Source organism: Aethalodelphis obliquidens, unplaced genomic scaffold, assembly GCF_003676395.1.
Source record: "Aethalodelphis obliquidens isolate GAN/ISIS:26980383/991018 unplaced genomic scaffold, ASM367639v1 scaffold8, whole genome shotgun sequence".
NCBI classification, from domain to species: domain Eukaryota; kingdom Metazoa; phylum Chordata; class Mammalia; order Artiodactyla; family Delphinidae; genus Aethalodelphis; species Aethalodelphis obliquidens.
Genome location: NW_020837952.1, coordinates 7214012 through 7232996, shown reverse-complemented (window position 1 = coordinate 7232996; position 18985 = coordinate 7214012). Strand labels below are relative to the sequence as shown.

At 57.6% G+C, this 18985-nt stretch overlaps 2 protein-coding genes across 4 annotated transcripts; both read right to left on the bottom strand.

The window, feature by feature from the left end:
• Positions 1–167: 167 nt before the first annotated feature.
• SHMT2 (serine hydroxymethyltransferase 2) lies at positions 168–5497 on the bottom strand. 3 transcript variants are annotated; one of them, XM_027106763.1, is made up of 13 exons: positions 4962–5497; positions 4324–4456; positions 3785–3982; positions 3209–3288; positions 2828–3028; positions 2451–2532; positions 2242–2364; positions 1976–2115; positions 1504–1669; positions 1206–1305; positions 966–1121; positions 778–885; positions 168–655 (listed from the first exon to the last, which is right to left on the bottom strand). In XM_027106763.1, exons 3-13 carry the CDS (start codon positions 3950–3952, stop codon positions 528–530), a joined length of 1452 nt encoding a protein of 483 aa, XP_026962564.1. In that variant the 5' UTR covers positions 3953–3982; positions 4324–4456; positions 4962–5497; the 3' UTR covers positions 168–527. The 3 variants fall into 3 exon arrangements, with proteins under 3 accessions (XP_026962564.1, XP_026962563.1, XP_026962565.1); XM_027106762.1 differs by lacking the exon at positions 4324–4456; XM_027106764.1 differs by lacking the exons at positions 3209–3288; positions 4324–4456 and having other exon boundaries at positions 4962–5496.
• Positions 5498–8999: 3502 nt separating this feature from the next.
• On the bottom strand, positions 9000–18447 carry NXPH4 (neurexophilin 4). Its single transcript, XM_027106738.1, has 2 exons — positions 18277–18447; positions 9000–10563 (listed from the first exon to the last, which is right to left on the bottom strand). The coding sequence occupies exons 1-2, from the start codon at positions 18331–18333 to the stop codon at positions 9700–9702; spliced, it is 921 nt and encodes a 306-aa protein (XP_026962539.1). The 5' UTR covers positions 18334–18447; the 3' UTR covers positions 9000–9699.
• Between the last annotated feature and the right edge of the window lie 538 nt (positions 18448–18985).

The following is an 18985-nucleotide window of genomic DNA, read 5'->3' as shown; positions in this document are numbered from 1 at the left end:
TTGCTCCGCCTGCTAATCATGTCTGGTGTCGGCTCTGATCAGAGGGAGAGGAGACTGCAGCCCCAGGGGTCCTTGTGGTAGTGGTGGGAGGGAAGGGAGGGACATGCTGAGGGAGACAAATCACCACCTGGCCCAGGGGACCCCTCCCACAGTAACAGAAGCTCAGGGCAGGTCAGCATTTTATTAGATAAAGATGAAAGAAGGGTGCCTACCCACTCCTTCCTCTGGCTCACAAGGGCAACTCCCCCCTCCCCAAGAGAGGGCAGGGAGTCTATAACACTGAGATAATGAGAGAGGTTAGGGCAGAAAGCCCCAAGCCTCTTCCTTCTAAGTCTTGTTACAAGAAGAAACCTCCTCAGCTACAAATCCTGGGAAGGGGAACTATACCCGCCTTTTCCCTTAAGTGGGCGGCCTTCCCCTCCTCCAGCAAAAAATTGGAAGATAGGCAGTTACCCCCACCCCTAACTTGTCCAGGTAGGGGGAAGAGGAATAAACGTCAGTCTGTGCGCTTCATTTCTTAGGTGCCTTCAGTGCTCATCAAAACCAGGCATGGGGAAGGCCTTGGCAAACTGCTCCACCCGTTGCCTGAGGTCAGCCAGCCGATGACTTGTTTCTGGGTCTTTGAGCAGGAAGGATTTGAAATCCTGGAGTTTGGCTAGAGATGGGGGAGAAAAAAAAAGTGGTCAGAGCTCTGGGGAAGGCCATTCGATCAGTTGAAGGAGGGGGGAGACAGTGAATGTAAACTGGGTGGGGGCAGGGGAGGGCTTGCCCACTCACCGGTCTTGCTCTTCACCTCCAAGCCGATGTTGACGCCTTCATCTATAAAGCCCACAACTTTCCGGAAGTCATCCTCACGGAACTGTCGAGAAGTCAAGGCTGGGGCCCCTGGGAGAGAGGCAGGAGAGGATTAGCATGGCCCAAGCCCACCTGGCAGCCACCCTTCCCCGCTGTAACCCAGGTCTCACCCAGCCGCAGGCCCCCAGGTGTGGTAGCACTTCGATCTCCAGGACAGGTGTTCTTGTTGGCCGTGATGGATACGAGTTCCAACACCCGTTCAGCTCGAGCCCCATCCAGGCCCTTGGGCCGCAGGTCCACCAGCACTAGGTGGTTGTCAGTGCCACCTGAGGGGGGACAGTAAGCAGGAAGTACTGAGTCCTGGGCCTCTGCCTGAGGGTAGAGAGGCTTTCACCTACCCCCTGGCTCACCAGACACCAGCGAGTAGCCTCGCTCTAGCAGGGCATCAGCCATGGCCCGAGCGTTCTTCAGAACCTGCAGGGAGTACTCCCGGAACATGGGAGTGCAGGCCTGGAGATGAGACAGCAGCACTGTCACCTTAAGCCCTGCCCCTTCTGCCCCTCCACCCCCAGCATAGTGTGACCCCATCCCAACCCCCTCCCATCCTGGCACCTCCCCCTTCCATCAGCTCCAACTTCAGTTGGCAAGGTGCAGGGTCTGAACCTGTAGGCCATGCCCCACCCACCCCACAAGAATAGGCTCCCCAACCTGTTTTAGGGCTACAGCCACTGCAGCAATGGCATGGTTGTGGGGGCCCCCCTGCAGGGACGGGAACACAGCAAAGTTGATTCGGTCCTCAAACGTGTAAGGGATCTCCCGGCCCGTCTTGGGGTCCACAGCCCGCACCCCCTTCCGGTAGAAGATGAGTCCTGACCTGTGCAGGAGGTAGGCGGTCAGAAGCTAAGCGGAAAAGAAAGGGCAAGGAGGTGGGGAGAACAGAGGAAGCTGGCTGGCCCAGCCCCGCAGGCTCCAGAGTCCAGCACAGTTGTGCTCTGTGTGCTAGACTCCAGGGGCTGAGGGGAGCAGCCCTCACCTCCACCCCGAAACCCCCTGCCGGGGAACTGCCTCCACGGGCAAGAGAAGGAGAACTGTCATAGACAGGGCTTCTGGTGGGAACGAATTCCTCAGATCCAGCCCAACAACGCCCCGGGAGTGAAGGCAGTGAGAGGCAAGGCCTGACCTGGCCCCTCGAAGGGTCTTGTGAGTGGTGGTGGTGACAACATCCGCATGCTCGAAAGGTGAGGGGATCACCTTGGCAGCCACCAGGCCACTGATGTGGGCCATGTCCGCCAGCAGGTGTGCCTTGACCTCATCACACACCTGGGCAGGTACAGAGACAGGCCTCAGCCTGGGGAGGGCCCAGACAGGCCTGCCCAAGGCTGCCCCTCCTCCAAAATCTCCCCACCAGCCCTTAGGGAGGGGCGGGTACTCCAGCCCTCCACTCACCTCTCGCATGCGGGCGTAGTCGATGAGGCGAGCATAGGCACTGGTACCAGCTATGATGAGTCGAGGTCGGAAGAGCCGAGCAGTGAGTGCCAGCTGGTCATAGTCAATGAGGCCGGTTTTGGGCTGGACAGACAGACAAAAAGCTAAAGCCCTAAGAAGAAAGCAGGGCAGCTCCTCACAGCTCCCTCCCCACACCCTAGAGCACTCACATTCAGCTTATAGGGCATAGACTCGAAGAAGATGGATGTAGCTGAGATCCGCTTAACATCAGACATGTAGCCATGGGTGAGACTGGGAGGGGAGGAGAGGAAGTAGGCAGGTTCAGAGTGGAATAACTCTCAGACTTAGCCACTCCCTTCCTGCCCCACTCCAAAGGCCGGGGTCTCTGGAACACTGCTCCTAGCAGGCACCACCCTCATGGCTCTGGGCCCCGCTTTCTGGGGTCTTATCTTCCTCATTCACTGGAACTTGCAGGACTGGGAGAGCCCTGTTTCATCCGCATGGAACACAGTAGGTGTTCAACAAATTACTCTTCTCCCACGCCCATACTGCCTACAAGCCCATCACCCACCCCATCTATACTCACTGGCCCCCATCAGGCAGGTCCAGCCCCATGATTCGGTCATGAGGCTGCAGAAGGGCTGTGTAGGCAGCCAGGTTGGCTGGGGACCCCGAGTAAGGCTGGACATTGACTCCCCACTGAGCAGGATTCAGGTCAAAGGCCTCCAAGGCCCGGCGCTGACACAGCAGCTCGATTTCATCCACTACCTCTGTTCCTCCATAGTACCTGCAACGGGAGGGGAGTAGATCAGGGCACAGAGAAAGGGTTCCACCATCCCCCTGGACCAGCAGCAAAGGACTGGGAAGGCCACTTCTCTATGCACACTAGGAGGGTACAGGCAGGTGTCCCCCACTGGGATCACCATCCCTGAGGCTGTCCTCCAGCCTTCTGGTGCCTAGCCCTCACCTCTTGCCAGGATAACCCTCCGAGTACTTGTTGTTCAGACAGGACCCCAGGGCCTCCAGCGCAGCTCGGCTGCAGAAGTTCTGGGGTGGGGGAGGGGGCAATGTCAGAAGGTATTGAGCCCCCTTCCCTGGATCCCACAGCCCCATCATGCCAGAGCCCAGGCTGCAGGGAGGAGCCGGGTTCTACAGAAAGCTCTGTTCATTTAGGATTCCGTGCCAGGCCTGGGGCAGGCCCAGAGCAGCATCCTCAGAAACTCAGCTGCTGTGATAGGTGTCTCCAGCAAGGCCACCTGTCCAGTTGAACCTGTGCTTCCAAGCTTCTCTTTCCTCTTGGGATGGAAGAGGGACCAGACTAAACTATAGGAGCCCCGGGAGGCTCTGGAAGCTTTCTAATGCCCCATCCCATAAGCCAGACTGGCCCTGCCTTTGCTTCAGAGGTCAGTAAGAAGAGAGGAAGATGAGGTCCAGCAGGAAGGCCCTGAGTCTGAAAGGGAGAGCTGGAGAAATAGCAGGAAGATGACCTGTTACTTGCAGCACCCACGGTGGCCTAAGCCCTGGCCCCTCTCCCAGGCCCCACCTCTGAAGCAATGAGCTCCAGGCCACGACACTGCCTGTCCTTCTCTCTCCGTAGCAGCTCCCACATCTCAGGGTCACTGTCCGATAGACTCTCCTGGCCTGACCAGCCCTTGGTTGCTTCTCCAGTCTGGGTCTGGGCTGCCTCGCTGTGCTGGCACCGTATGGCCATCCTGACCAGCCGACCACATCTCCGCAGAGGCTGGGGGAGGAAAAGACAGGGTCAAAGAAAAAGTGCCCAGACAAAAACAGTCAACAACCCTCAGCCACGCTTATCAGGACCTCAGGCCCCACATCCAGCAGCCAGCTGTCTCGTCGGTCTGTTCCAGTTCTCACCACTCCCACCTCCACCTTCAAAAGCCAGTTCTAGAGCCAAGGTTGAGATCAATGTTCAGGGGGTGGTTCTGATTCGGTCCATTCACCTCACCTCAGACTCTCCCTCCACCTCTGCCCTTGAACCACTCTGCAAAGCCTCGGGCAAAGTCTGTCCTCTAGAAGCCTATGTCTCTGGAACTGAGGGGCAGTCCCCACCCACAGAAACACATGGTCTTCCTGCAGAGCCTTCACAAAGTGATACCCCAGTCAGGGTGGGAGGCAACCAAACTGGCAAAAGTTAGGGCAACGAGCTGGTGGTTTCCTGAGCAACGGAGGTGGCAGGGTAGACCTTCAGCAGCCCCTGGGGAAGAGGTGTGTGTACGGGGTTGGGGGTGGACTGCTAGCAGGGAAAGCCAAAACCCACATCTTGTCTTTTGTGCTCCCCACTCTTTCCACCTCCTTCCAGCCCACAGAGCCGCGGGACCCCTGATACAAGCAAGGGTGACCAGCTGCATCATTTGCATGGCTCAGAGCTCGCAGGAAAGACTTAGCTCGCCGGTCCAGGCCAGGAACCCCTCTCGCTGGCCAGCACAGGGTCCACAGTTCTCTTCCCTAATGCCACGTCAAATGGGCGGTCACAAGGCCCTGGGGCATCTGGCTACCGGAATGGAGAGGGGCCCCAATCACCCCGCGTGCGCCGGGGGTCTCAGGGACCCCCTAGTTGCACATTCTCTCTCCCCTCCCGCTCTCCCCTCCCGGAGGACCCAGACCACGTGCGTTTAAAAGCCAAGAGAACCCAAGTTTGTGAATAGTTAACTAGGATAGGAGGGGAGCTTACTTCCTACTACTTGGAGCCCCATTCTTACCCGAGTCGCCCAGAGCAAAGAGAAGGGCAACATCGCAACCGGAGATGAAGGTCCCAGCAGGTCCAGGCACCAACTCCGGCCGGGGAAAACGAGGGGCTGGAAGAAGACTGATCGGAGAGCGCATGCGCGAAAAGAGCTGCTGGGAAGCCACAGAATTAGGGCGGGGTCTACGCATGCGTAAGGTGGACGCTTTATGGTCTTTTGGGAATTGTAGTTTTTTTTCCCCCTCTTCTTCACTTTCGTTTCCCGTCTGTGGCCCCAGGGTCAGAAGCTTTTGCCTGAAAGAAAAGAGATCCAGTGCCGCCCCATCTCCTCGTTGTCCTGAAGCTCTTCAAGGTTTTCTTTCTTTCTTTTTTTTTTTTCCTGTCTGTTGTCCAGACAGCAACAATTTATTGGGTGTCTCCTGAGTGAACCTAGCGTTATTAGGCTCTCTGGGAAATACAACGACTCCTATACAAGCTGAAGAGCCCTGCTGCACTGGAAAGCACCCTGGTTTGGAAGAGTGAGAGACCCAAGTTCAAGTTCCAGCTCTGGGACTAACTAGCAAATTAGCCTATTTGAGCTGCATTTTCCTCACTTATAAATCAATAATAAAATAACATGTGGGAATTATATGAGGCTGTATGTAAACATGCTCTTGGATGGATCATCCCCCCCTCATCCTCACAAACCTGCCTCCTCCGTGACCATCTCCTCTTTCCCTGGGACATCCGGGAGCTGACTGAGGTGCTCCCCCTTTCCTTGCACTTGTTGAATTTTGTTACCAATTCATTCTTGCTGCTCCAGCAATCACGGAGCTCTCTTTGTATCCTAGATCCTTGGAGCTGGAAGGGATCTTCCTTGTAGCCTGACTTCATCTGGACTCATCCTTTAGGGGAGGGACTCATCGATCCCTCCAGGAGTAGGTTCCCAAACCTGGACATCAGAATTGGCTGGGAAATGTGATATAAATATATGAGTGGGGAGCCTTTCCTCAGAGGTTCTAATTCAATGGATCTTAAGGAATGGGCATTTGCCCACTCACGCTGAAACACAACAAAACCTCTCCTTAGTGATTCTAATAAGCAGTGAATTTGAGAACCACTGCCTTACAACATTACAATTCATTCATTCATTCAGCAGACACATTGCGCCCCTTCACCATGCTAGGCATGCCATAGCTGTGGAAATATCAGAATAGGTCACTGACTGCTGGTCCATCAAGAGGTGAACAACAAATGCAATTACAGGCAGAGGCACCTTACTCTGCTCCCAGATGTCCAGATGTCCTAAGAGCAAGGAGAGGAAGAGAGGATGGTGATTGGAGGAGATAGGTTTGTGAGTCAAAGAGGGGGAGGACAATCCGTCACAAAGCCTATTCACTTGCAAAGTCTCATTTAATCTCCAGAACACGCTATTTTTTTTTTTATGCTTTTTTTTTTTTATTTTTTTAACATCTTTATTGGAGTATAATTGCTTTACAATGGTATGTTAGTTTCAGCTTCACAACAAAATGAATCAGTTATATATATACATATATTCCCATATCTCTTCCCACTTGCGTCTCCCTCCCACCCTCCCTATCCCACCTCTCCAGGCGGTCACAAAGCACCGAGCTGATCTCCCTGTGCTATGCGGCTGCTTCCCACTAGCTATCTACCTTACATATGGTAGTGTATATATGTCCATGCCTCTTTATCGCTTTGTCACCGTTTACACTTCCCCCTCCCCATAGCCTCAAGTCCATTCTCTAGTAAGTCTGTGTCTTTATTCCTGTTTCACCCCTAGGTTTTTCATGACATTTTTTTTTTAAATTCCATATATATGTGTTAGCATACGGTATTTGTCTCTCTCTTTCTGACTTACTTCACTCTGTATGACAGACTCTAGGTCTATCCACCTCATTACAAATAGCTCAATTTCGTCTCTTTTTATGGCTGAGTAATATTCCATTGTATATATGTGCCACATCTTCTTTATCCATTCATCCGATGATGGACACTTAGGTTGTTTCCATCTCTGGGCTATTGTAAATAGAGCTGCAATGAACATTTTGGTACATGACTCTTTTTGAATTATGGTTTTCTCAGGGTATATGCCCAGTAGTGGGATTGCTGGGTCATATGGTAGTTCTATTTGTAGCTTTTTAAGGAACCTCCATACTGTTCTCCACAGTGGCTGTATCAATTTACATTCCCACCAACAGTGAAAGAGGGTTCCCTTTTCTCCACACCCTCTCCAGCATTTATTGTTTCTAGATTTTTTGATGATGGCCATTCTGACTGGTGTGAGATGATATCTCATTGTAGTTTTGATTTGCATTTCTCTCATGATTAGTGATGTTGAGCATTCTCTCATGTGTTTGTTGGCACTCTGTATATCTTCTTTGGAGAAATGTCTATTTAGGTCTTCTGCCCATTTTTGGATTGGGTTGTTTGTTTTTTTGTTATTAAGCTGCATGAGCTGCTTATAAATTTTGGAGATCAATCCTTTGTCAGTTGCTTCATTTGCAAATATTTTCTCCCATTCTGAGGGTTGTCTTTTGGTCTTCTTTATGGTTTCCTTTGCTGCGCAAAAGCTTTTAAGTTTCATTAGGTCCCATTTGTTTACTCTTGTTTTTATTTCCATTACTCTAGGAGGTGGGTCAGAAAGAATCTTGCTGTGATTTATGTCATAGAGTGTTCTGCCTATGTTTTCCTCTAAGAGTTTGATAGTTTCTGGCCTTACATTTAGGTCTTTAATCCATTTTGAGCTTATTTTTGTGTATGGAGAACACGCTATTTTATTATTGCTTTACAAGGGAGGAAACTGAGGCCCAGATGGGCTAACTTGCTAATTCCTGTCATTCCCACTTGGTTCTCATATCAGGCCTCAGAAGTCCCCCTTAGTTAGCTCTAACCTCCTTCCCTCCCACTCTAGCCTCAGGTGCTTTCAGCTTTTTCCAGTAATAAGCTTGGTGTTGGGAGTCTGCTGGGTTCCTCTCCTTCTTATAATCTCTGACCCAGAACCACTTCCCACCTTCCTCTTCCTTTCAGTTGATCCTGTTATCCATCCATCCATCACCTATTTATTTTCCCCATACTGACTTTTCCCTCCCAGGTGTGTCTGGGTGAGACTCACCTCCGACTCAGTTTCCCGCTGGAGCCAGTGGCAATCCTCTGGAGAACACTGCTCTCTTCCAGTTTTACCTTGACCCAGGACTCAAGGCGAAGGAAGGCTGAAGACGAGGTGTCGTTCTGTGCCTCAGCTAGTCTGTACCTCCTCCCTCGCCCCAGTCAGGGGTCCCGAGGGGAGGCGGGGAGTGGTGGGGCTGAGCTTGAGAACTGCTAATGAAGCCGCAGCCAATTAACGCCCGGGCCAGGGCTGGGGGAGGATAAAATTAGCAGCTGTGTCTACAGGAGTGAGCTGGAGGCGGGGTGGGTGGGGAGGGTGGGCAGCTGGCTGAAGGGGCCCTTGTTTGCGTTTGCAGACGGCAAGCAGCAGCGACGCTGCTGGGCTCTCCAAACTCGCTCTCGTCCCTTCCCCCACCCCCTCGTCTCAGGCCTCCCTGCCTCTCTCCCTCCCTCCCCCAACCGTCTGCAAACTCAGCGCCCACGGAATTAGGAAGGAAAAGGAAGATCGATGACTCCAGATGCCGAAAACACCGTTCCCCTCCCCCCGCCCCACCTGCCGCCTCCCGCCAGCCCCGCGGAGCTTAGCAGGTTGTCAGCGCTCTGCCTACGCTGTCCCTTACATCTCCATCCCATTCGAGGCCTTATACCTCCTCCCCCAAAATAGCCCGCTGGTGGTCCGCTGTCAGGTCTAATTCCCATACTATTTTCGGCAGCTTCACTTCGCCCACCTCTGGGAGGAAAATTCCCACCTCAGGCAGGGCTCCAACCCCAAGGGTCGTCCTCATCTGTATCTGATCTGGCCTTGGATGACCTCCAAGGTGCTAGCTCCGTCAATATTTGCCTCAGTTTCCCCACGAGCCGCCGAGGAAGGAGGCCCTGGCCAGGTCTCTGCCAGACATAAACCCACACCACCACCACCCCCTTCCCTACAAAGGTCTCACACAGACGCGTATTGGATTTCACTTTATTTTGTTCCCTTTCCCGTCTGTTTTGGTGTAGGAAAAAAAAAACATCACCGAGAGGAAGCAGCCGGAAAGGTGGAGCAGGATGGCAAGGACCGGAGGGAGGCGGGCGGAGGGCAGGGGCCGGGTCGATCGCCTATGCCCAGGAGTTCTGCTTCCGCTACCCTAATTATTGGGGTTTCGGGGAAAGGGGGACAGGCATACGGCAAGCAGAGGGGATGGGAATAGGCCACGGTTTACAGGCCTTTATGGTCTTTACGTGGGTACAGGGTGGAGGACAAGTACCTGGGGGTAAGAAAGTCAGGGTGGGATGAGGGTGCCAGGCCAGGCGTTATTAAAGCTGCGGGCAAGGGGAGTATCCAGCCCAGCGCCAGGGCGTAAAGAGGACCCAGTGTGGACGCAGGAGACGCTGGGACCGCCTCCAAGCCCCGCCTATTCTGGGGCTGCGCTCTTGCTCCTCCACTTTGGGCTGTAGCCAAGGGGGCTACCCCCAGCCTCGTGGGCACTCCCAGTAAGGAAAAGGGGACCCGCGCAGGCTGATGGTCCCCGGGAGGGCTGTTTCTCTCCGCCCCAGAGTGGAAAGGGTGGACGCGGCCACAGGAGCTGCGGGGTACGGGGAGAGGTCCCACTTAGGGAGTCCGGGATTTCGCGGGAAGCTCACGGCCCGGGAGAGGGCGGGGCGCGCTATCCAAAGTAGGGGTGCTCGCTCTGGAAGTTATAGTCTGGGCACACCTTCTGCACCAGTTTGTAGTCAAAGCTGAGGAAGGAGACGAAAATGCAGATGACTTTGAAGGGCTTGGCACAGAGCCAGGCGGCCTGGCTCTGCGTATGCTCGGTGAAGCACACCTGCGATGGGTCGTACAGGCACGGGCGGTGCTTGCGAGCGCGGTTCGTCTTCTCATACTCCACGTGGCAGTTGAAAGCGCGTGACTCTTTGGTCCCGGGCACTCCCAGCGCGCCCCCAAGCGGACCCGCCAGCGCGCCCCCGAGGGTGCCCCCTAGCCCCGGCCCCGCGGCCGCTAGCCCCAGCGGGGGCCCCAGCCCAGGGAGCACCCCCTCCAGGGCCAGCGTAGACTGCAGAGGGTGGGGAGCGGGCCCCGGCAGCCAGACGCCCCCAAACTCGACACGCTTGGAGGGCGGCACGATGCTGACGCTGAGGTTGCCCAGGCTGGACGAGTTGTGGCGGAAGTACACGCTGAAGGTACCGTTCACATGGTCAACTATCTTACCCGTCACCAGCAGCGAGAACTTGAGAGTGTGCACCCGGAAGTAGAAGTCTCCCCAACCGAAAATTTTTTTGGCGCGGGCCGCTTTGATAGACGGCTTTCTCTTGGTGCGCTGCACGGGGGCCCCCGCCACCCCAGCCCGGGCCAGTGTCCGGGTGTGGTTAGCCGGCCAGGCCCAGCTCCAGGCACGGGCGGTGCCCAGGCCGTCGGAGGACCTCGGCGGTGCCGGGAGCCGATGGCCAGGGGCTCCCTCTCCGGCCGTGGCCGGGCCCAGCTCCAGGTACTGCGGCCTCCCGGACTCTGGTATCTGGGCACTGACGGCCTGTGGACGAAGAAAGAGGAAAAGAGAGCCGGTGGGGTTGTCTGGGGCCACCCGCCAGGGCCACGCCAGTCCCTCTCCACAGCCGCTAGAAAACCAAATGGAATCGGGCCGCCCGGAGCAGTTGCTCAGGGAGTGCGCATTCGAGTGGGCCTGCAGCCCTTTCACGCTGTGCGGTCTCGCCTCAATTTCTACATCTGTGAAATGACACTGAGAATCCTTGTGTTCTCAGAACTCTGATGAGGGCTGAGAAAGCCAAAAAGGCCAAAGCCAATGTGGGTTTGAATAGGGAGTGGAGCTGTGGACTCGGGCTTGGTTGGGAGTAATGGGCCAGGGAGAAGCTGGACTCCGGCAAAGGGAGGCCATGACCACTGTCAATGTCCAGCATCAAGAGTGAGACCTCCCAACACTTTTGCCAAGACCAGGGTCCCCCCCCGGGCCTCAGCCTCTACTCCCTTGTGTGGAGAAGCAAGGGAAACCAATGGAGCTGCAGAGAGCAGTGGAGAGTCTGGGTGCTGTGGGTTGAGGCTTGGGAGCTACGTGGGCACCCCTCTCTGCCTCCAGCACTCCTGATGTGGGGGAGGCCGCCTGGTGGTCTCCCTGGGCTGGGAGCGTGCTGGAAGACCACCCCCTGCCTGCCCCTACCCGTCTCCGTGTGTCTCAGGTGGCCACGGATCTGGGAGACAGCATGGGGGAGTACAAGATGGATCCAGAGACGAGAGCTGCCCGGGCAGGCCCGGGCCATCAATTATCTGGGGCGGAGCGGGGGTGTGCGTGGGTGTGTGGGGTGGTGGCCGGGAGTGAAGGAGACGCGAGAGAGCGAGAGGAAGAAATATGGAGATGCTGGTCCAGCGAGGAGAGGGAGAGGAGCCGTGCATGTCAGAGTGTCAGTCAGACTGTGCTGGCTGTGGCCATTCAGTGTGGCCCTTACTGCGTGTGGGTTCGGCTTGGGGGGCAGGGAGTACTGCGTGTGTCAATCTGGGGTGGTTGTATTTCTGTTAGCCTGAGAGGGTTGTACATATGTGCCTGCCTGCCTGGAGTGATGACTCTGTGTGTGTGTGTGTGCGTGCGCGTGTGCTCGTCTCAACCTATGCTGATGGGTGTGTATGTGTCTGCCTGTGCATGGTGGGTGTGTGTGTGTGTCCATGTGTATCTGTATGCCCCTGTGTATCAGTCTGAGGAGGCTGTGTTATGTGTGTCTGCCTGCTTGTGGTGGCCGAATGTCTGTTGTACTAGTCTGTGATGGCTATGTATAGGGGTCCGGGTTGCATATGTGCTTGGGTTGGCTGTGTCTGTCTGTCTGTGTGTGTTGATCTGAGTGAGGCTGTGTTTCAGTTTGTGGTAGTTGCATCTGTGTGGCTGGTGTAGTTGTATGCCTGGATTGGCTGTATATCTAAGGGTGGCTGTGTGTGACTCACTGAGGGTGTCACTTTCCCTGTGTGAGCTCCTATCATCCTCTGTGCATGTGTCAAGCTCTTTCTCAAGGGTGTGTGTCAGTGTGTCCACAATGATATAACAACTGTGGTCTCATTCTGTTCCCCTGGGGGGTGCATATGTGTGAGTTGTATATGAATGGTCTGGGGAGGGGGCGTCCCACACTGGCCTGCAGGGTGAGCTTTGGGTAGGTAAAGAGGCCAGGCAGCATGGGTGTCCCCCTCTGTTTGCATACACCATGTGTCCACAAGGGACAGGAATGGCAGAGTCAAGCTGCTGGGCTAGAATCTCCACCGCCTGGTCCCCATTCCCGCAGCTCTGCGATCCCGGGTTATTAATGCCGCCGCCACCCGCTCATCATACATATTTATCGCCCCCCTCATTCCTCCTCCCGTCCATCTCTCCTCCCAGCTCAGGTGAGGGGGGCGGGAGCGTCAAGAGTGATTGACTCAGACTGACAAGCTTGAGCAGGCAGCTAACCCCCGGAGGGTGGGCCTGAGAGGGGCTGAGGGGAAGGGGTCCAGGGCCACGGGGGAGGGGGAAAGGGCCTTCCAGGAGGAGGGGGCAAGGCCCCAGGAGGTGGGCTTAGAGAGAGCAGGGCCTGAGCCCTGGAGGAGGGAGTGTGTGAAGCTTCCAGGGGAAGTCAAAGAATGGTTGGGGGCGAGTCGTTTGAACTCTGACACCTAATCTTCTCACCCCTCTGGGCCCAACCACTAGCTCTTTCCAGGGCATCCAGCGGTGCCCAAGCCTACTTTTATGACCCCGAATGCCTCTGAGCTATCCCCTCCCAGCACACCCCAGCAGCACCAGACGTCCTGCACCCAGTGCTGGACCTGTCGACTGCTTCAGTCCAGCGACTCCTCCCAGGCAGGGGCTGGGAGAGGCAAGGCGGTTTGGCTGGGCTGTGAGGGGTGCCAGGTGTCCCCCCACTCTGATCCCAAATTGCTGCCTGCGCTTCTCTGATCCTGGCAAATCCCTGGGCTTTGGGCGCCCACGCCCCCCACCCCCCGCTGCAGACAGCCAAGATAAAAGGGAAGAGGTGCGGGGCTGGGGCGGTGGGCGGCCGAAGCCACCCTGTGCGGAGAGCTCAGTCAGGGAGGGGCGAGAGTCTTCGAGGAAACGAGCCGAGAAATGGGAACATGGAATCAAATCAAATCAAATCCTCCCTCTGGCTTCCTTGCCCGCACGCTCGCTCTCCCTCTCTTGCTCTCCCTCTCCCTCTCACTGTTTTTCCATCTCTTTCTCTCTCCCTCTCTCAGTCTCTTTTTGTCTCTGTCTCTTCCTCACTGTCTCTAATTTTCTCCTTCTGTGATTCTGCTTTTCTCTCCGTTTCTGTCTGTCTGTCTAACTGTGGTACTTTCCCTCTATCCTTCAGATTGTCTCCAACCGTGGGTGGGGTTGGGAGGGAGGGGAAAGCAAGGTGATAAGGGAGTCCGTCTTTGCCTAGAATCCATGGTGCTGTCCCTCCCCCTCTACGAATGAGAGTGGGAGCAGGGTGTTGTCTGAGGAAGGGTCCCGCTCACTTCAGAGCTGGTTTAATTAAGATAATTGGGTGCAGTGACATTTGCGGAGGGGAGAGGCTAGCCTGGTTGTCGGCTTAGGGGGGCAGGAGGGAGTGGGAGGGTGAGGATGGGGGTGCGCTTCACCAGACGCCTCCGGGCCCTGGCGGGGCGGGAGCCGAGCCAGGAGTGCTTTGCCCCCAAGGCAGCGAGCCCACGCATTGGAGGGGAGTTGAGGCTGCCTTTTGCTGCTGAACAAACTCCACTGGGGTGGGGGTGGGGGCTCTTTTGGGACGGGACCGCTGGGAATGCGGGAGGATCAGGCTGTCGGCCCCCCAGCCGCATTGCAGGGCACACCTCCCCCAGGCCTCCAGACCTGTCGGTGGCTTCTCTCCTGCTGTGTGGGTCAGGCGGGGTGGCTCAGGATTCTGACTGGGGGAGGGGATGGCACCGTGTGGCTGGGGAGGTGCAGTGCTTCCAGGCCTGGGCTGGGGAAGGAGAGGGAAGAGCGTACTGAACCCTTGCACCTAGAAAGAGGTGCAGGCACCGCAGTCAGGGTGGGTGAAATAGCCAGGGTCTGGCTGGGAACCAGGGATAGAGACGGGGGTGAGGACAGAGGTGGGGTGGACTGGACAGGCTGGGGTGAAGACTGGGACAGAGATGGAGGGGGACTGAGCAGGCACAGGTATATGGTGCAGACATAAGGATGGAACAAGGACAGGCATTGGAACAGGGATGAAGAGATCAGAAATGGTGGACAGGCATTGGGCAGAGACTAGGATGCAGATGGGATAGGGGCCAGGAGAATGAAGATGGGGGAACAGAACAAGGTGGGAACTAAAATGGGGATGGAGGAAGACAGGGATGGTGGATGAGGGATGGGCATTGGGGAAGATGAGAGTAGGATAGGGACCGGGAGATGGGGGTGGGAACAGAAACGGGGGATGGGAAATGGTTATTGGGCAGAGACAGGGATACTGAGGGATGTAGAGACCCAGGGGATGGAGTTGGGGATGGGGAATGTGAATGGGGACTAGAATGGGAAATGGGGGACAAGGAAGGAGATAAGAGACAGGGAGACAGGAGCTGAGGACAGGTATGGGAGACAAGTCAGAGGAAAAGGCAGAAGACCGGCAGGATCAGGCTATGGGAGGGGGCCAGGCAGGTGGAGGCGAAGATACCTCCTTCCAGACCCTACTATAGCTATAGCGTGAGGGGGCGGGGATCGCCGGTGGGGCGGGCTCTGCCCTTGGGCAGGGCGCCTCCTCCCCCTCAGCCCCGCCTGCCCGCCTGCTCGTGGCCTGCAGCGCAAGGCTCACCGTTATCTGAATTTTGATTTTATTTTATTTTATTTTATTTCCCTGCTTCCCAGAGCCGGCGCAGTCCCCCCGGGAACGGCCACCCCCCGCCTCCCGCCCTGCGCCTCACTTTATTATTGCAATAAATGTGCCTATAAAGGCGCGGGCTCCGGGGCGCGGTGGGGGGGTGGGAGCCGCGGAGCTGGGATGTAATTTCCCGAAGCTGGAGCCGGAGGGGGAGTGGGCGGGGTGGAGGTGGAGGAGGGGTAGGCGAGGGAGAGGGGGAGACTCGCCAATTTCCAGCGCTCAAGGCAGCGCTCCCTGCTCCCCATCCCCGCCCCGCAGCTCGTTCCCACCCCGAGCCCCGCGACTCCCCACTGCGCCCAGCCAACCTTGAGCCCTGGGACCCCTCCCCCATGACTGACCCTGCCCTCTCTCTGTTACCCTATCCCCCGTCCTGGCCCCCGCCCATGTGGAGTTCCAGGGCTCGGTCCAAAGTTCCGCATCTCCTCGACGATGACTTAATCTCTGACCCCTAGGATGTCCCCTCCACTTACCTGGTCTCTCTGAACGTTTATCTCGCCCCTTCCCAAAGACCCTGTCTCTGACCCCAGTGACCCTTCTTTACGTTGTTTCTGTCCCCCAAGTACCTCACCTCTTCCCCAGCCACCCTGTCCTGGACCTCCAGCTCCTCCCCCACCCCAAACCTAAGACCGTTTAAATTCTTCTTTCCGCGGGTGCCCCTCCCATACGCGCAGGCCCTGGCCCGAGGGAGCTATCACAGCGCCCACCTCGCCTGTGTCCCTGGCCCAGCTGCGGCCCCTGATTACCCCCAAATCCCTGCGGACAGCTCTGGGCCCTGGCCCAGACTGCCTGTGCCTAAGTGGCCCAGCCAGAGATTAGCTGGGGGACTAGAGGGGAATATGGAGGCAGGAGGGGGTGGCTAGATGCAGGGCTGGGGCCAGCCAGTGCTGAGAGACTCAATTCAGCCTAATCCTTCCCTGAGGCATGATAGAGCTGGAAGGTCCCACGGGGGCCCCGCCCCTGCCCTCCCCCAGCTAATTAGTAATTAGTGATTAGTGATTAGTGACTATTGATCGCATGCTGCTTCTCCCAGTAGGCGGCTGCTTTGGCAAGGGGTGGGGAAGACCAGAGAAAGAGAGAGGAGTCAAAGACAGTGTTAGAAAGATCCTGAAGGAGACCTGGGCCAGAGCCCCAGGGGCAGTGGAAGCCAGGAGTCGCAGGCCCTGAAAGGAGACCGGGAGCCTGGAGCACGGAGGAAGGAGGGAGAGAGCTCCTGAAGGACGGGCAAGTGAGCGCGGCATGGGAGAAGGCAGGGTTGTTAATGTTGGACAATTAGGGTTTCCCTGTAAACTGTGCCCCACCAGCCTCTTACCCAGTGTCAACCCAGTGCCAGCTCTGGCGCTGAGACAGCCCTGAGCACACGCGCACACACACACACACACACACAAGCCACACTCAGATACATGAACACATCCTGAGGCTCACACTCAAATGCACTCAAAATGACAAGAAAGCAGATACACACTCACAAGCCTCGGAGACTCACATACAGACAACACATGCACCCCAACACACATACATCCACCAGAGACACACCTCGGGGTAAACACACGAGCACACCCCGTACTCACAAGTGCACACAAGCGCACACAGATACTCAGACACACGCTTTCCTACACACACTCCCGCACGCAGTTATACATATTCACGCACCCACGGTCTGTACGTACATGTAAGCACAGCTTCTCACATGCACACAAGCTGGACTAAATGGCAGATACACTCTCCCCCACGGACTCCAACACGGAGGCCCACAGCGGGAGCTCTAGCACACTCAGACACATCCCCATCGCTCACATCCTCACGCTTACTCTCCCTCAAGTCTTCACCAGATGTTTCATTCCCCTTCAGGGGGCAAAGGAAATTAAACCAGATAGGTCCACAGGGGAGTTTATTTGATGGGGAGAGGGGAGAGGAGAGTGGGGAGGAATTAGAAAGGAGGGGCAGGGGAGTACCATCCATCCCCACCACCTCTCCCCCGGGGCCTTCACACCTGGGTCGGTTGTGGGACACAGACCCCCTCCCACAGGCAGCTCTATGGGCAGAACTAGGCAGCAGGTCCAAAAGAAGCTCCTGCCAGTGGAAGCAGTTTTTGTGGAGGGGGCTCCTCTGCCCACCTTCCGGCTCAAGGTCACCAGGCGGGTTTGGGAGAATCAGGGAGCTCCATCGCCAGCGTCACTAGGGCAGCCCCTGCCCTGCTGGAGCTGCTGAGTGCGACCTGGCTGAGCAGGTGGGGGTCCAGGTGTGTGGGGAGAACTACACCCCTTCCAGATTCTGCAGGGTCTGGGAGTTGGGGTGTAGCGAGTAGGGGTTTAGGGAGCCACCTGTCTGCCCCAAACTGGGTAGGTCACACTTAGGGTAGGAAACAGTTAAGTCAGAGACAGGGGAGCTGATGGAAGAAGATAGGGGTCCTGGGCCTAGGCCCCCATTATGGGACTCACGGCGGGGCACAGATGGCTGTCCTGTGAAGCAGGCACACTTGCACTCACCCCTTCAGAGCCAACACCACACGCCACACCAGCAGACACGCACCCCGGACCCCAGCACTAGACACCCAAGCCTGGCTGCCCCGGACACAGGCACGCACACAGGTGCACACGCTGACCCCCGCACTCCACACCAGCACACACGAGCGCGCCGTGTACACAAATCGAAGCCTACAAGTCGGGAGGGAGGCAGATCAAGCCGGGGCCCCTTTAGCCTCTGTCTTCGCCCTGGAGCCTCAGGGAAGGAGGCAGCCTAGGGAGATGGGGGCGAGGACAGGACAGGAGGAGAGACTCTTTCCAGACAGCCCTTACCCCCTACCCGCCGGGCGTGAGAGAGGGGTGTGTCTGTGAGGTTGTGCAGGGGAGATGGTGTCTCCGCGGGAAATGTGATGGGAGACTGTAGCCAAGTTCGGCGGTATCTGTGTGAGTCCGTGTGTGCGCGCGTGTGTTCGAGCTGTGTATCCTCGGAACACAGTGCCCACCTGGCATTGTGACAAGGGCAGAGAAGAGAAATGAGAAGGCGGGGGTGGATGGGCGGAAGGACAGACAGCGAGGAAGGCGAGCGAGGTTGGCGCGGAAAGACGGCAAGGCTGACACCCTGCTGGCTTGTCTGTCTGTCTCGCACTCCCGCTCCGTCTGGCGCACTCGCGGGTCGGGCTTCGTCCCCTCCCGCGCCGCGCCTGGAGCGGGATCCGAGTCAGGCCTCCACCCTGGCACCAGCCCCCCGGACCCTCAGCCAACTTGAGCTGGGAGAGCGCCTATCCTGAATCGGGAATCTGTCTGTCCGCGTCCCCCACGCCGCGCAAAGTTCGGAAGCTCCGAGCGGGAGGCGGGGCGGGCGTACGGAGCCCCTCGCACTCTGGGACCTTTGCGTCCCGGACCCCAGCGCTCGCGCTACCGCAGGGCAGCCCTTACCTTCCTCAAGAGCCACGGGCCAAAGAGCAAGAGAAGCCATTCCGGGAGCAGCCGCATCTTCCCGGGAGGCCAGGCGGGGCGGGCGGGGCGGGTCCCGGGCAAACGGGAGCCGGGCCTGAGGTCGAGGGCGCGGGGTGGCTGCCGAAGCGGCGGGAGCGGGCGGCGCGGCCCGCGGACTGAGCGGCAAGAGGAGCGGAGAGCGGCGCTGGGGGCGGGGCGCGGGCGGGGGAGAAAGTTGGGTCTGACTCGGGCGGGCTGGGGGGCGGGGCTCCGCGGAGCTCCAATCCCGGCCGCGCCCCGCGCGCCCCCTCCCGCCCAGCTGGGGGCACCGAAGGTGACTTTCATCCCGACACGCCCCAGACACGCCCCCGGCCCAGGTGCGAAGGGGAGAGGGCTGAGGGGTTCGGGCACCCTGTATCCTAGAGGCTGGGTCTGTGCACCGCTGAGGAATAGGGCCGGGAGTGGGGCTCGAGGCTCCGGGACCTTGTTCCTGAAGCGGGGCATGGTGGAGCAGGGGCCTGGGGAGGCTCAGCGGCCCAGCAAGACCAGGGTCCTTCGGAGCTCCGGGCCCCTTCGATGCTCCGGGCCCTGGAGGGTCCCAGGGCAGAAGCAGGGCAGGGGCCGAGGTGAGGGCGGGCGGGGGCCCGGGTGCCTGCCGCTGCGCAGCTCTGACGGGGATGGATGGGCGCCCCGCGGCTCATTCGGCCCG

Excerpts from the sequence above, each read along its gene's own strand:
- SHMT2 (XM_027106762.1), bottom strand. The coding sequence starts at position 4,994 with ATGTTGCCCTTCTCTTTGCTCTGGGCGACTCGG. Across the intron at positions 1,306-1,503 it reads TGGCTGTAGCCCTAAAACAG|GCCTGCACTCCCATGTTCCG; the intron begins GTTGGGGAGCCT and ends TCTCATCTCCAG. Across the intron at positions 656-777 it reads GGAGGTGAAGAGCAAGACCG|CCAAACTCCAGGATTTCAAA; the intron begins GTGAGTGGGCAA and ends CCCCATCTCTAG.
- NXPH4 (XM_027106738.1), bottom strand. The coding sequence starts at position 18,333 with ATGCGGCTGCTCCCGGAATGGCTTCTCTTGCTCTTTGGCCCGTGGCTC. Across the intron at positions 10,564-18,276 it reads GCCCGTGGCTCTTGAGGAAG|GCCGTCAGTGCCCAGATACC; the intron begins GTAAGGGCTGCC and ends CTTCGTCCACAG.